A 16,921-nucleotide genomic window follows, 5' to 3' on the forward strand; every position below is an offset into this window, starting at 1 on the left:
GTGTAATTATTGCCTGATTGCAGTGCTGTATGTAGTGAAGTTTGCAGCACGGTCGGCCTATCCTTGGATTGATCGAATCATCCGTAATCGCTCAATTTTGGGAATAGAATTCTATCAGATTTTTATTGAATAATTAATTGATTTACAGTAGAAAAATATGAATACATGTACACACCATATTCATAGCCTATATGCGTTCTTGAAATTCTGATTATGTCTCGGTAAACATTTATTCTTTTGACTAAAACTTTTATGAACTTTTAATCTAGTACTCATTGTATGTTCTATTTATCTAGACCAAATTTAAACATATTTTGTTAGCTGTGAATTTTGGATTGGAGACATAATGAATACCTGCTATTTGATGATTAGTTTTCTTTCATCTTTCTATTCTACTGATTAATGTCAATAATTTTCTGCTTGCAGTGTAACCCACCACAATTCGATCGCACCGAAGACTTAGCAGCGCTGCGGTATTTAAATGAGTCGTCAATGTTGCATACCATTCGTCAACGCTATGGCAACAATCTTATCCACACGTATGCCGGTCCATCCATGCTTATCGTTAATCCTATGCATCCCATGTCCATATACTCCGAAAAGGTAAGCAATGAAATGAATGCGTCGAACACGCTTGGTTGAACAATCATTGGATTAATCTTCGTAGTTCGGCAGAAATCGATCGCGTTTGTTAATTCGTAATTTAACGCTGTTTATTGCAATGCGACAAGTGCTCGAAATTCCATTTCACAAATGGAACTTAATTAAGCTCCACAGACATATGTCCAAAAACGGGTTTAAGAATAAGCTGGTCTTATTTTGTTGAATTGTTTGTACATGTACAAGCAAAGTAATCGGGGCTCGGTTCCATAGCCATGGCTTAGACTAAAGACAAGCAGCCAGTTGCTCAGAAGTCGGTTAGAGTTAACCAGTGGATAGTTAGACAATTAAAGATTCCTTGTTACTGTGGTATTTATCCGCCCGTTATCTTGAACAAACTTTTGAGCTACCATCCCCTGTGTAAGATCATCTATGTTCTATAGCCAATCCAACAAATTGAAACCAGTCTTAAGACCTTTAGACTTACGATTTGACCATGTAACTGGGCCAGGTCTTGACCATTATTGAATGAAGTCATGTATATGATTGTAGGTAATACAGATGTTTCGAGGATGTAAACACGAAGATATGCCACCTCATATTTACGCCGCTGCTCAATCAGCGTACAAAATAATGCTCGCCACGAAACACGACCAGTCATTGATATTCCTTGGACGTAGCGGTAGTGGAAAAACTACAAATCTTCGTCACGCTATCAACTACCTGATGGTGACGACTAACAGCCCACATTCATTAGTCACATGTAAGTGGAGTCCTCAACCTGCACAACATACGGTTTCTCCCGTCCACAGACCTCTACTCACGCATATTCAAGTAATCAGTCATTACTACAGTTACTGCTCCATTCATGAGGATACACAATTATCAAAAATATACTGATAAAATGTAATACTAAATTCATTCTCATCACTGGCATGATATTTGAGTATTGATAATCTTTGAGTGTATTGCATGTTTCGGTTCCAGTGTTAAGTTACTGAGGTAAATCTAAATCTGTTCTTAAAACGATTCAGATAAGTTTTAAATACAGTGTTTACTCCTTTTTGGAATGTAGCTTTTGGTTTTATTTCCTAGCATTTGTTTGAAAACCTTGTTTCTCGTTTCAGTGGACAAGATTCATGCTGTGTTCATTTTGTTAGAAGCATTCGGTCACACACGCACTATTCAGAATAGCAACGCCTCACGCTTTATGCAGCTTTTTTCGATTGATTTTGATCATTCCGGACAAATAGCATCTGCATCGATTCAGGTATCTGTTTTATCATGCTTTACACAAAAACAGTATTCCAGATAGTAATCATTGCTCCACATCTTCAGCTTATATCCGATCTATTATGTGTGTAATAAATTGCGGATCGCATTAATTTATTGGTTTCTTTTTGAAATAGATATCTTTGCTTGAAAAGACCAGACTGATACGACGCCCTGAAGGTGAACCAACTTTCCATGTTTTTTATCAAATGTTAGCTGGGTTAGACAGTCAAATGAAGTAAGTTGAGCAATTACTAACTGATGATTCTTACGAGCAATTGAGCTATTGGTAAAAGTTTTGGCAGTGTTCACATATAGTTATGAAGCTATGATATGATTAGCTTAATGGGCGAATGCATAATTAACAATTAGCTGATATTGGATGATATCAATATGTTTAATTGTAAAGCTATTTCGCATCTTTTATCCATCTCTCTTTTCACGAACCATTTAGTTAATCTTTTTCTCTTAGAGAATTCCATTGTGTGATCTAGACTTCATAGCAATGTTATTTTTTACGTGCTTTCAGCAGATTATTCTGTACGTGTATATTATTTTCGCTGCAGGAATGAACTTCACCTCGCTTCTCTGAATGAACCCAACGCTTTCATGACACCTCTGCTAAGGGTAAGCGATTGTTTACATTCGTTTAACGGCATGTTCGAATAACTAACAACAAACTGGCATCCAGGAAATGTATCAACAGTTACTGATGAAGTATCTCCACTACAAATTACCACCATCAGAAAATTAATGGGCAGTGGTATAACACAGGCAGCACAAAATCAAATGAAAGGAACTGAAAACAATATTTCAGATTGGCTGAGAATCTCAGAAATGATTTACCTAAGATTGTATTTTCACTATTCTTTAGGTTATCCATTCAGTACAGTGTTTTTGGCTAACATGCAACTTACTGGCATACTCCTCACATTGTCTTATCTTTGTTCTTACGCAAGAAAATCTGAGCTTTCAGTATCGAATTGAAAATGTGGTTTCAATGAGTTCATTTATAAGCCTACCTGCTGAGTATATCTTCTATGGATAAATACATCTGTGAGCGCTGGAATTTTTTCGCAGCTGCCAGTGAGGAAAAGCTTAGTGTGGCAAAAATGTTCATGCATCTTTATTTCAGAGCGGAGTAAATACTTACCTGCGTTATCAGACCTTTCTTGTTTATGGAATGTTGAAGAAATGTTTGGAAAAAGGACTGACAATGTGAAAGGCAAATATTGTTAACCTGAATTTTTAATTCAACCGACTGTGATGAGGGTGGATTTCTTATCTTACAGGGAACGGGATGTAACTCCATTGATGCTCTCCATCTTCCTCGTTATAACCTTATAACCTAGAATCTTATTCTCATTTGAACATTTTGTTGTTTTATACTTATAGAAACTTAAAGTTCAAACTGTGAGTAATGAAAGCCATGTGCATTCAACTTATCAGATATTCTATGAAGAATGATTTGACGAAATCCTGATGATTTATCCTTGCTAAATTTCCCACAACCTTGGCTTATGACCAATGATTTATTCATGTTTGATGGATGTGATTTAGTAGAATCTTCGAGCAAATGCCTCCCTGCTGACAACAAGCCTATTATTCTAAATTCATAAGTTTTGATTATGATTCTGATTATTACCTCCCAAGTCTCATATCAAGGTAGAATCGGTCTTGAGACATATTTTAATAGTAGGTGACTAAGAACCATTAGTGCCAGTCTAGTTTTTATTCCCAGTACTTTTCTATCTCTTTGATATCAGCTCAGACACGTGCTATAAAACGATAGAAGGAAAAGATAGCTTTATTATTTACTGTCTCGAGGAGGAAGGCTCTTATTCGTGTTGACTGGTCTTTGAAATTGAATCTCGCAACAATCATTTTCTGCATCATAATGATCTGTTGTTCGGTACTGCCCTCTTTCTTCCTGTCTATGATGAATATCGCACTTGATTAATTCCCGATGAGAATATCAGTATTTGTTCAATACTGTAGCCGCAATCGTACAAGCGTTTTTGGCCAAATATAGCCTGTGCCGAATTTGGGCCGACCAAAAACGTCCCACTAGGCTCGAGCAAGATTATTGCATGTAAATTGCTTCTGATTCCGGAAGTGACTCACTTTGTTTTGTCATGGCATTGTTTAGTATCGAGTGAGTGGTTCATGTGTGAACGCGCACTCTAATTAGGCATGGACCAAATTTGACTCAAGCCTGATCCGGGCCCAGGCCAAATCTTTTTTGTGTGGTTCCAGCTTAAAATTCATTATATCTGACATTCTAGTGAAATATTCAAATTTCAGTTTGAGCTGATTGTCCTTAGAATATCAATAGATGTGAATAATCAGGAACACCTTTGCATTATTTCAGCCAGAAATACCTACTTTATAATCTATGGTGCTTTGTTTTATAATCTATGGCACTTTGTTTTTTGTTCACTGGCATTTTTTGCCTTTGATCTGGTTTTCTGTGACATATTAAGATAAAAGGATTATTACTTAATGTTATTCGATACAAAAGCTGAAATTGCTCTTGGAAAAATGTGAATGCCGTCGGGTGATCCAAGTTTTTCCAAATATTGTGAGTCATGTGCATGTTATTGATTTGAAGGCTCATGACATGATATTGTATATTACACCTGTGGCTCCTTATATAGGTTTTCGCAATCATTTGCTGAAATCCAAATATTTTACATCCATGATACTCTTATTTCATATTCCGGTGTCAGTATGCATGGTAGACAGCCAGCATGCGGGTCAAAACACTCGGTACACATATTACTCGTCTGACGATGAAACGATACTGAGATGGCCCCTGAGTGCTTTGTCAATAATAATAGTGTGTGAGGAGCGAACCACGTATTAACTGCACTCTGCTCATTGAAAACTGATTTTCATCAGACGAGATACTGCGTGTAGATAGCATGTAATATGTATGAATTCATGACTGGATCATGCTGGTGCGACAGCAGTTATTCAAAAGTTAATTTGCTGCTCAGCTATATCCTCCTATATGTGATAGACTAATAAAAACTGTTTGTCTAATTAATGACATCCATAACATCGATTTCTCTACGATAGAATGTTAGACTCTAGACAGCTGAAATATAAGAGTTTTTGGGCCGAGCTGAAGAGCTTAGACTAGACGATGTGAAACGAACAAATAGTTTGGTTCTATCGGAGTATTGCAGTGGTAGATAACACCATTTAACAAGTGTAATCTTATACATAGGGGTCATATACTGGTAATTGTAATGAAAAAATTCTTGTAATACTCAATTCTAAAAAATTTGTTTATATATTCTTAGTTTATGCTTTTGGCGCCTAGAATTGAAGATCTACCGTGATGTAATTGATGTTTTTACATTCAAACAAAATTCTCCCTGAAACACTGGCATTTTCGACGGATTGATTTCCTTAATGGAGCAGATATTTGATTTATCCTCGCCGACACGGCGCTAAATAATTGATTAGTAATGAGTATTTCTAACAATAGTTGATTAATAATTGATAATTTTTGTGATTGATATGCCTTGCTCACGTTTGAATTTTATTCTCCTGGGTGACGACAACTTGAAGTGAACATTTGATCATTTTTCACTACACGTGCTTAGCTGTTTATGCCCACATCGTAAAATAGCGAGTTTAATCAGTTTTATGGGCAGAACTTTAATAGATGATAAAATGATCACTTGAAGTTTTATTCCAGTTGAAAGCCTAGTCTAGGAGACGTTGAATCGTTTTTAGTTATTCTTATCGAGGCAATGGAAAAAAATTGTTGTTCAATGAGTTTCAATTTAACACAAAGAACTTAATGGCAACAATTATGAAAATTAAACTTAAGTCCATTCATGAAATGAAGGCTAATGGGATGAACGTTGTATTCATTGTATTTGAATAACTGATGGTTTTGTGTAAAATGGGTGGAGTTTTCAAATGGCCTATTCAGAGAGTTGAAATAGATTTTTAGATGGCCCCTCAGCGTGTGGCTGGCGGCTGTTGAGTCTGATACGTTTATTTGTAAAATGTCTGTTACACCACTAGGGGAATTTGAAAGCGTTATAACTTCTTTTTTTGTGAATGCTTAACTTAGAAGTGAAATCGCATTGATGAAATGACGAGAATTTAATTAAAAGTAATCCTGTATATTTGATTCTTACCTCAAAAATTATTGTCACTACAGCCTGAAGAGAAACAGAAAGCAGCTCAAGCATGGGCAAAAATACAGCATGCTCTGAATACAATTGAATCAACAGATGAAGAGGCCAGAGCAATATTCGCTGTCCTAGCCGGTATTTATCATCTCGGAGTTGCTGGCGCCAATATGGGTGAGTTATAATACATGTATTACAAGTGACAAGTTGACACATAGTCACGTTTACTGCTAAGTTGTTCGTGGCTGCTACATTTTATTTACCTCGGGGATAATTTCATAGTCAGTTGTCTGGAGAATAGCTAAACATATTGATTCGTAAAAATGAGCTATGAATATAAAATCAATTTATCTTAATAACGCTTTTGTTAGTTGTTTGTGAAGATGGTTAGTAATTTTGGCACAAAAAATTCTATAAAAAGTTATTCTTAACCCTAAAGCATGTAGGAATTCGGCCTTTGCTGGTTGAATCTGCCAACGTTCTAATGCAAATCTTTTATTTTCTTTCAGGTGCCAATAACAAGCCACAGTTTGCCAACCCTAATGGTGCTCAGAAAGCTGCTTTTGTTCTTGGTCTTGATGTTGAGGAACTTGGTAGAAATGTCTTCACGCCAAATCTTACTCCAGGCACTGTTCGTGGACCCCGAAGGTATGGCATATTCTCATACGATAGTTCCTATGAAACTAAGTTGTATGAAAAATGGTTTCGTTAATGTTGTTGATTCTGGAATAGGGAACTTGCTTAATACTGAGGCGTAATCTTGCGAGTTGATTGCAGATTCATTAATTTGCCATGCATTTCAATGCATGTTAAACGAAATACATTTCAATTCGATTTAAATCTCAAAGGTTTGTTCATTACTTGTACATTAATGATGTTTCATCGCAGCTGAAATCTAACGGCAATTGAGAATGAAAAGTCAACATTATTATAACATCAGTCCTGGGTACTCAGTTAAGTCATTTCATATCAAGTGACTTGAATCTGTAAAAAGAAGCCTTTGTCCAAGTTTGTCTTTTTCTCAATGGAGATGAATGCACGCAAAGCAAATGGTGTTGTTTCTTATTAGTATGGTTTCTATTTATCAATTTAAGATATTGAATTACCCTTGATGTTTTTCTTGATACACTCAGATTTTTATAGTGTCTCTGTTTGCTATCCATGTGGGCCAGATAGAAACCTGATAGCCTCCACGGTATACATCACTTAATGACTACTGTGCAGTTATGAGGCACTTAGCGGGATCACAGCGATGTCAGTTGCTTGTAGAAAGCACAAACCTCGACAGGCTAAAAACGTCTCTCGCTTTACTTCTGCGTCAGTTGTTAGGTGATTTTTTGCTAGTGATCAACACATCTCATTTTTTCCTGCTACTTATCCAGTGTACCATTATACATTGTACTTATTACTTATTCTATTGGCATTCAATTTAATTACGATTGCCCTAAATTACGGAACCTCCCTGATGACAGTAATAATACTTGTTTCAAGCATCATTTATGCTTGTTCTCGTTACTTTTAAGCTCGGGGCTCACGAGTGAATCTTTTTGCCTGATGGTGACTACTGAATTCACCAGTGAATTTATACGCCCGATGAGGAACGGGCACACGTAGCCCTCAATACTGATATTTCGACAGCGTATGCCGCTTATGGCAGCCATTTTAGCAAAAAGCAAGTGATCCAATCGGTGGCTTGAGTAATCGCCCAAAAATACTAAACATTTTTGAAATGGGCAAATTCGGCTGACAAAATTGTCATTGGCGTGAAGGGGGCACATAGCTGATTTTTTGGGGCAAATATGAATTTGCTGCAATTGTGCAAAAATACACTTACGCATCCCCAACCTTTAGTCAATGTGAAACAGATGTTATCATCAGAATTTTTGCTTTCTCAGAGACCATCCATATGTGTAGAAATTATGATATTCATTATGTGTTGGCTTAGAGAATCTTAATCCTGCCATTTCGACTACTTATTAAATTGCTAATTGCGGCATATAAAAGCCGCTGGGGACTGAATTGTCCTTATAAATTATTCAATAATCCTTCTATCAATACATGATCGGAGACAAATTCCCGGGGCAGGCAGTTGGACATGTGCTGAATACCGACGGCAGTGGTAACATGCGTTCAGACGTAATGATTCTAATAAACGCAACCAATATTTCCCCAGTTTGGACAATGTATACCTGGCGAGTTCTTACAAGTATTACCAATGTTAACAATGCTTACATCCGTAGATAACAGCCATTTAGATGGACCAGTTTTTCCACTCAACAATGTGAACTGGCAGACAAATGAATGGAGCTATGCTTTGCCCAATCAAAGAATTCTCACTACTGTGTGGAGGCATAAACCTCGCTCTTGTCATGAATCAAAGTAGATTGTTCCCTTTGTGTCTGCTGGCTTGAAAGTGGTATTTCTTATTCACATAAATAAGAGCCTAAGACACATTATAGAGAGTTATCACCATCCATTAAAGTTATTCAGCCCTATTAATGATTATGCACTGGAGCACTGGAGTTTCATCATTTTTTTCGAGGGGTTTGTTTAGAGTGGACTATTAAGCATCCTCCACCAAGGAACCTCCTCATTGGGGGTTTGTCAAGCCTCAAAGAAATTACTTTTACCATTGAAACCCACACAAACACATAATAAGTCCAATAAAACACTACTTTTCTATATACTAACTCGCTGGTAATCTGTCTCTAATAGATATTATGCCCTTGTCTGATCTAGTCTTTATCTTAATGTTGTCCATCACGGCAAATTGCTCGAATTTGCACAGTATCGTAATTTTCATGTTTTGTTCATTTCAGGGCACCGAATTCACTTTCCCCGAATGCCAGCAAAGATCAGTCATCCCAAGATTTAGACATGACTCCGATAGAATATTTGGAAGGTTTCGTAGTTGGCTTATACCAGGAAATGTTCAATGCCTTACTGAATATCATCAATCGGTAAGTTTGATGATTATTTCATATCCTTTCGCATTTGAAAGAACAGCAGTACTATTATATACTCACAGGCTGTATCCTAATATCCAAAAAAAAAGTGAATACTACTAACTGTGGCGTCATGTCATTAAGCCAGATGTATCAGGTGACAGACTTCCATTGGTGTAGAGCTAATATTCACTGATTGAGTGAAGAGCAATTACTGCTGTTATAATTGTGTTAGCGGATATAATACATATATATGTATATATATATATATTCTACTCTATATATATATATATATTTGTCTTGGATATTGATAAGATGGTCTACTTTTTTTTAGATGGGCTATTTGAATAAGGCCTATGTATAGATTGATTTGATTTTTTTTCAGTTCTTTAGCCTCTAATGTACGAATAGTAAACTCAATTACAATCGCCGACGGGCCTGGTTTTCAAAATCCAGTCAGCTGCGGCCGGGAATCCGGAGCGACTTTTGAAGATCTGTGCTATAACTATTGTCAAGAACGCTTACAACTTCTTTTCCACGAGAACATCTTCACGCAACAACAGGACAGATACGTACAGGTAGTTAGACGTACAGTATCACATGCATCGTCGCCGTCATGTCGTTAAGAATATTCCATTTGAAGTAGCTTGTATAAAGTTAATCATCGTCACGATCGATGAAATTCTTCTCGAGCTGAGAATGGATGTGTCTGCGTCTGTTTAATCATAATCTAGGGTAGAGCACACCGGGTGTACACAAATCTCCCTAGCATCCTACCGTTAATCAATATTCACCATATCATCTACGCTGGTTAAACCTCTCTATGAAAGATGAAAAATGCGATTGGAAATCGATAATAATTGAGTCTGTTGCTTTAGATTTGAAATGATATTAACAAGTAAAATTTCATACCATTTCGTTTTTTATTTGACAGGAAAATGTTGAATGTGATTATGACAGTACATTCCCTACTCCGGCACCTATGGTAGAGTTTCTCGATAAGCCTTCGCAGTCGAGTTTGGTAAGTTAATTGTGGTCGTACCTGCTCTGCACATGCGTGTTGTTGTCACAAATAGAATAAGATAACCTTTAGAAATTGTCATTCTCCTGATTTTTAGCGATTCTGGTTCTTAAAAGATTGTCAAATTTCCTTCAAAACCCTGTACAGCGTGAGATATATTTCAAGGCTAAATATTGTGGGATTTTTTGTATGCTTCTGAAATATTTTGTTCAATCTGCTATTCTGATGAGGAAGTAAGCGGATTTGATTTTCAAGTTGTTCGAATCAAGATTCTGAGATGGCCCCTCCAGTGTATTGTATCTGTATTTGCCGTCTGCTTGAGCTGAGCGGGTTTATTTCACTGCTTAGCGCTGTGACACTGGCTGCCACTGACTACTCGCTGATGGAAAGTTAATTCTCCTAAGTGGAATAATACACTGCAAAAAACCTATCAGTTATGCACATCTCAGATAAATTTAATTTGTTTTTCGTTTTTATTCATTCGTTCATTTTAGCTTCATTAATACGACTACAGCTTATTTGATTTAATCTTCAGGCTGCTGATTATTCTATCGCAATGAAGATCTATGCGAGTTTTCTTTACACTTCATTTCTACCAGTTTTTGATTTTAATGTTTTAAATTCAGGTATCGACTGAGTCACCAGTCCACAAACAAATTGATATGGTAACGAATTTGTTGTTTAATTTCTATCAATTTTGATTAGTTCGCCCGTTTTCTGTTCCTCAGTTCACAAGATTTTACCCGGTACCAGGGTCCACCAACACTTCACCTTTATCTCGGTTCAGGTAGCGCATGAACTGCATCAATAATATTAGCAAGCAAGAAAGCATATTACCAATCAATATGCCGTAATTCATCTAAATTCAACCAGCAATGAACTTGATATACAAGATTGGCATGGATGTCTGTCTATCAGTCTGTCCTAATCCTTCTGTCTAATCCAAATCTTTCCATCATCAAACTGTTAAATAGAATTGGCTTAATTACTATTCCATGTTTGCTGGTGCAAATTGATTTCATTCATTTATTTCGTCAGACTCCTGCTGTTATATAGTTAGATCCGCCCCTGTAGTCGGAAGACACAATTCCTTAGATATTCACTTACCTTGAATGTCTCCTTCAAAAGCTTCAAAAAGATTTTATTTTAATGAAATCCACTGTACACTTTATGTTCAATAGCGCAAAATTAGGCGGAAGGTTTACAAAGGGGTTTGCATGTTAAGCAGCATATGAGCTGTGCAAGGAGGTATCCATGTGCCTCAGGGGTAGAGAACTCATTTTCATCATTCAGTTGAGATTTTTTGCTCACAAATGACCTTAGTCCACCACTTATGGCCTCTAGGTCAACTCAATTCCGCCATTTAACCACAGACTCATCCCGATAAATACCCTTCCTTATTTTTAAGTTCATTTTAGTGGAAGGAGATTCTTAACTGTTGAGAGATTTGATTCTATGATAGTTTTAACTCTAGCTTTAACTCTACCTTTGTTCACAATGAAAAGTGTCCATGACATTCCAGTTGAAGGAATCATCTGGAGTATGATTGATGTAGCTAATTCATGTTTTTATCCGAGGCGTAACGTCATACATGAACAAAGTCGATAAAACTGATATTGTTAATTCATGCCTCCATTCAATTTGTGCTGAGTGTTATTACTGAGGTTAGGTAATTCAGCTGTGCATAAACACATGTACTTACATCGATGGATTTCATATTTGTCGTAATAATGCTATATTCTAATCACTACTACGTGTAAAAACAACGAGTAGTTGTTTTCTATTGTCGACAAATCAATTTTATACATTTATTACTCGGTGAGCAGCTTTTATTTAAAATCAATTCACGTATTAATGACTCAATACTGTGATTTCAATGAAAAATTTAATTATCAGATTTGTATTCACGAACTGTCAAACCTTTAACGTATGAAATTGCAATTCCTTATTCGCGAGATTTTTCTTCAATGTTAAAGAGATATGAAATGCCGAGTGGCTTGAGTGTATCGATGAAGGTGAAGTGAAGTGTATTTTCTTTAATAAAGCCTGTTTTATTTCTTTTCCCTTCGCAAAAAGTGGATAGATTGGACAATTGAAATAATCCTGCTTTGTGGAAATTAGGTCCAGTTAGTTGTACCTGTTATTTTGTAGATTGTAAAGACCTCAGCTCCTTTGGACTATTCATTGAATTTCACAAACACCAACTATCATTGACAAATATATTTTCACTGAAAATGTCTTCTACTTCATGCAAGCTCAATGATTATTTTATGATTATATGTTATTTCCATCAATATTTATTCACTAAAATGTTGATGTATATTTTCTTTATCATGCAGGTTCGTACGTCTGGTTTAGACAGACGAGACACTGACCAGAAAGGTTTATTGTGGATATTAGATGAAGAGGCTATATTACCTGGTGCCAATGAAGAAACATTCATCAGACGTGTTTACAACGGTTATCGGGATCGCAGAGATGGTAAGAAACGTTCTTTAAAAATTGCTGATTGAGAGCGATGTAAAAGTGTTTCATTGCAGTTCGCGACTAATAGTTGAACGTATAAAACCTCAATTTTCTGAGGCTATAAACATCATTTTTGAATGCATACCGCTTCAGCGTCAGGGTGGTGAGCACCGGTGACTCAACAGTCAATAAAGATCCAACTCATAATAGATTTGTTATGTAAGACAGCAGTTATCATTGACTTGTACTCGTTGAAGAGATGTTGTCGTCAACGCCCGGATAACCCTGTTATATTTCAATATCGGCATTCACTGACGATCTGTAGCACATAATTATCGATTGTAAGCGTTCACGAGAAACGATGATTAGAGACTTGTCTCAGTCTGTCGAGTCAGATAGTAGTTATCAGCGTCATATCAATATCAATACTCATCATCAAACGGATGGACAATTTGTTTTTCTTTCTTACATCAGTTATTTGGTAACTCGTGATGGAAAAAATTTCATTTTCTTTTTTTCGGATTTTTTCTTTAGGCTGGCATTTATTATATCCCGAAGAGGACCTCAGTTTCTTCACCTTGAATCATTGTCAAGGCAACAATCCTGTTACGTACAATACTTCTGGATGGCTGAAAGCTGCTCGTGAGAACCCTGTAGTGAAGACTGCACTGGCTGTTTTACAGGAATCACAGCGGTGAGTTTGAATTAATCATTATTGTCCTTGAGGCTATACTGACATTAGCGTGAGTGAGTGTACCTTGTACGCTGACTGCAACACAACTAAGCGGCCGTTCGCTAGCAATGGACCTCCGCTAATGAAATCGTCTGCAGAATCTTCTTTATTCACACACATCTCTTCACCACCATATCGGAACATCTAAATTCAAATGAATCGAATTACACTTACTGATCAAGTTTCAGGCTATGTTGTATGAGCACTGGCACTGGTACTGGTACATGAGTTCTGTTATTTTTGTTGTTGTAGGGAGAACATTGCCCATCTATTTAGCACAATTCGCACGATGCCCACAACCTTCAGTGGGTCAATGGTTGGCATGGAAGGAGGCGCCACCGGTCTGAGGCGTTCGACGAGTATGCGGAGATCATACGTAGGGGGTGCTGGGCTTAAACGTCGTTCAATTCCAATACAGCTCAAAACTCAAATGGTAAGCATCGTGAGTGATAAAGTTTTCTTTGAGATATCGAGGAGTATCGTGTACTGAAACAATCTATTTTTCAGGATTCCACTGGTGAACAACTCAGACGTACAAACATGCATTTTGTACACTGCGTTTTACCGCAACCTAACGCAGGTACTTGCGATATCAAAGGCTCGACTTCCGCTCTCGGTACTCTGCCTACGATGGAAGATTTCATGATCAATGTTGGCCTTTTACGCCAACAAATCCGTGGGTCTGAGATATTGGAAACTGTGCGCATACATCGGCAAGGTAATTCTTACATTTTACATTTATATATGACTTGAATGATAATATAATGTATTGAATGATAAATGTTAGAATTAGAAATTTTGAAACGAGCTTTAATTCTCCTCAGATAATCTAAACCCCTATAGATAACTGAGTGATATTGTGAAATTTGAATTGTGTGTCAGCGACTTCCAGTAGCATACATATATATATATATATATATATATATATATATATCACCACTTTAAATCTGTTTTTGTTTGTCCTTTGGGTATTATGGTCCATCCAATAATCATAGACAGTTTCCTTTCAGCCATCATTGGCTGTTTTGAGTGATTCTCATAATTCCCTGTAGTGCTGTATCTGAGCTAGTCAGGTGCACATAATCTAATGGAATGATGTACGGCCATATAAATGACTATCGAGCATTAGTTTAGAGGGCACGTTGATTTCTTTGTTGCCCTGAAGGTGGCAGCATGGTACAAGAGCGACTTGTCTTTGTGTGTGAAGGCGTGAAAATGACTTCCAATTTGCTCCGAACGAAACCAGAGAAAATGGTTGGATTGATCGAATGGAAATTCCCCGATAATCACATGAATTTTCGTCGTTGGTTGATTCGTGCTGTGTAATTTACTGATGCGCTCGCTGTTTTGTAAAACATTTGATTGAGGGAAATTTAGGACATTGAGTGTTATCAAATACTTCTCAATCTTCTTATTGTTTTTTACACGTAGATTAATTGAATATATAGAATTTTACCAAAAATCATTTAGAATTATCTCAAACTATCACCTCCTTTATAAGTTTGGCCAAGGAGGAGCTTTGTCCATTTGATTAAGATTTCTGAATTTTCATGAAATAATTATTACAATTCATTCATCATTGATTATCTGATTGCCATTATGTTTAATTTAGGTTATCCGGAGCACATGCTTTATCCAGATTTCCGTAAGAGATATGAAGTGTTGTCTCCGATTCCACTGAAGAATGGAGCTGTAACTGATGATAAGCAGGTAAAGTGATCTTGTCACGTCAAGCACGAACATTTCTCTTCAGGCAATGCATCAATACATAATAAAGACGATAATCATGACGACAATGTATAATAGTCTAGTTATGATAGACATTGGGCTTTCTAATAGCATAGAAGACTTGACTTAGAATACTACATCTATCTTGTGAGGTCAAATCTATCAAACTGGACCTGATTGCACAATTGTGAGTGTTATCCAACATTATCAAAATTTTTGGTTTTCAGGCCGTGGAACAATTATTGGACTTTCTAGAGATAGAAAATAACACGTACAGACTGGGTCTAAGCCAGGTAAGAACCTAATTACTGCTTTAATCTTGTTATCTGATGTGCAAGATTCTGAGATGGTCCCTTTCGTGTACGGTTATCCAGCTTATGGCAGATGGCAGCAGAGTTGAAGTCAAAATCATCGTTGATTAATGTTACAAAATGTCAATAAATCAATAGAACAGACTAAAATAAAAACCTACCTCCTACGAAAAGGCAGGCATGGTGATATCCTAGATCATAAACTTGTGGTTAGATAGTTATTGGTGTTATTATTGACCCTGTTTATTAGTCATTTTGACACATCTTCAAGTGTGGCTCTACTGCTTGTTAAGTACTTAATGGTTATTGCGAGATGTAGTAGTTTTTTCAAAACAGTGAAAATCAAAGAGGTTTTTTCTCCTAAGCAATCAATACAAATAGGAGTTTGTTTTAAACAGCTTAACCTCTTTTAAATACATGTGTCAATTATAAGTAGTGTTGACATAAAGTGTTGATCCGCTGTCTTGGAATGGGGTATTTCGAACTAGCAAATGAACTAGTTGCATATATGTATTGTATTATATGTTCACTATGTTAAAACGTATGCCTTAAAGGTAGAAAATGAAATGTAGGCTCTCTAATAACAGGCTTTGTCAGACCATTAATGTAATTAGAAGAAAGATTAGTTGCCAGCAGGGTCAAGATTTGTTAGTGAAAAAGGATCCGCACAAATACTACTGGTAACTTTCAATCATGTTTGTTCAGTGAACAGTGAAATAACGTTGAGTGCTTTATAAATAACGTGCTTAGAACAGATAGCTACCTCGTTTCTATTTCAAGGGACAAAAAGGTTCTTGACCTTGGAACAAGCATCACAATTGAATCATTTATTTTTTTCTTTGAATGAGATGAAAATCTTTACCGAGGAAAGTTGTAGATTTTGAGAAAAACTTATGATTTGTCCTTGTTAGTTATCCTGACTTTGTGGCGTGAAGATTGATTGAATTGATACCGCAGTATTTTCATTATTTGATTCTTTTTTTCTGAATTCGCTTGAAAACTTTCATAGATTATGTGGGAATCTGATTTTCAATAAGTAATGTATAATCTATTAATCTGACATTACACACTTTAGCCGCGAGAAGCCATCACCCCTGCATTAACCATAGATAATGAACTAGTCTTGTAAGAGCATTAATAAAATGAGTGGCAGTCCTTTCGGCGCACGTCCACTATTGAAGACACAAGGTTAGATAGAGCAATGCCAGCAGGTAGTGAATGAGTAGCAATTGTCCAGTGATTGATAGAGACGTTTTGCCTGATCTTTCATCTTCCGCATCAAAAAAAGGACTTTCTGAAAAGAAAATTTTTCCACGCGAATCGTTTGGTAGAACATCTGAAAAATAGGAGTTTGGCATTCATGAGTTTCTGAGCAAGTCAATCGCAGACGGCAATCGATATAATCAATAGAAAGGGCCTATGATAGTCGACTCAATTTGATTGATTAGTCGGAATATGTTTGATTGCTGCGCTGAAAAAATGAAGCAGCAAATTCTCTGCGAATCGTCTGACGGAGTTCGGAATGGAGAAGGAAAACCGTGGAAATATCGATCAGAACATATTCAGTACGTCCCCGGCTCGGATTCAGAGTCTCATTTCGACAGTTGCGATTGCAGTCGCGCTGAAACATGGAAGTCATTAGATCAACGGGTTTGTGATGATGAAAATGGTTATCACATCCTCGTCCGTGG

General features: G+C 36.7%; 1 protein-coding gene across 2 annotated transcripts in view; it reads left to right on the plus strand.

Moving 5' to 3' along the window:
- The window catches only part of LOC141900094 (unconventional myosin-XVIIIa-like), a 45,599-nt gene that overhangs the window by 6,705 nt on the left and 21,973 nt on the right, over positions 1 to 16,921 (plus strand). For both annotated transcript variants that reach the window (XM_074786827.1, XM_074786826.1), the window contains exons 4-21: positions 427 to 603; positions 1,153 to 1,363; positions 1,728 to 1,870; positions 2,010 to 2,110; positions 2,439 to 2,499; positions 3,268 to 3,285; positions 6,056 to 6,200; positions 6,536 to 6,674; positions 8,846 to 8,986; positions 9,357 to 9,549; positions 9,906 to 9,992; positions 10,619 to 10,657; positions 12,332 to 12,473; positions 12,993 to 13,152; positions 13,444 to 13,624; positions 13,699 to 13,909; positions 14,804 to 14,901; positions 15,147 to 15,212. In XM_074786827.1, the coding sequence (XP_074642928.1) occupies positions 427 to 603; positions 1,153 to 1,363; positions 1,728 to 1,870; positions 2,010 to 2,110; positions 2,439 to 2,499; positions 3,268 to 3,285; positions 6,056 to 6,200; positions 6,536 to 6,674; positions 8,846 to 8,986; positions 9,357 to 9,549; positions 9,906 to 9,992; positions 10,619 to 10,657; positions 12,332 to 12,473; positions 12,993 to 13,152; positions 13,444 to 13,624; positions 13,699 to 13,909; positions 14,804 to 14,901; positions 15,147 to 15,212 (2,313 nt within the window). The remainder of the gene's footprint in view (positions 1 to 426; positions 604 to 1,152; positions 1,364 to 1,727; positions 1,871 to 2,009; positions 2,111 to 2,438; positions 2,500 to 3,267; positions 3,286 to 6,055; positions 6,201 to 6,535; positions 6,675 to 8,845; positions 8,987 to 9,356; positions 9,550 to 9,905; positions 9,993 to 10,618; positions 10,658 to 12,331; positions 12,474 to 12,992; positions 13,153 to 13,443; positions 13,625 to 13,698; positions 13,910 to 14,803; positions 14,902 to 15,146; positions 15,213 to 16,921) is intronic.

This window comes from Tubulanus polymorphus, chromosome 2, assembly GCF_964204645.1.
Source record: "Tubulanus polymorphus chromosome 2, tnTubPoly1.2, whole genome shotgun sequence".
In the NCBI taxonomy this organism is placed as follows: Eukaryota; Metazoa; Nemertea; class Palaeonemertea; order Tubulaniformes; family Tubulanidae; genus Tubulanus; species Tubulanus polymorphus.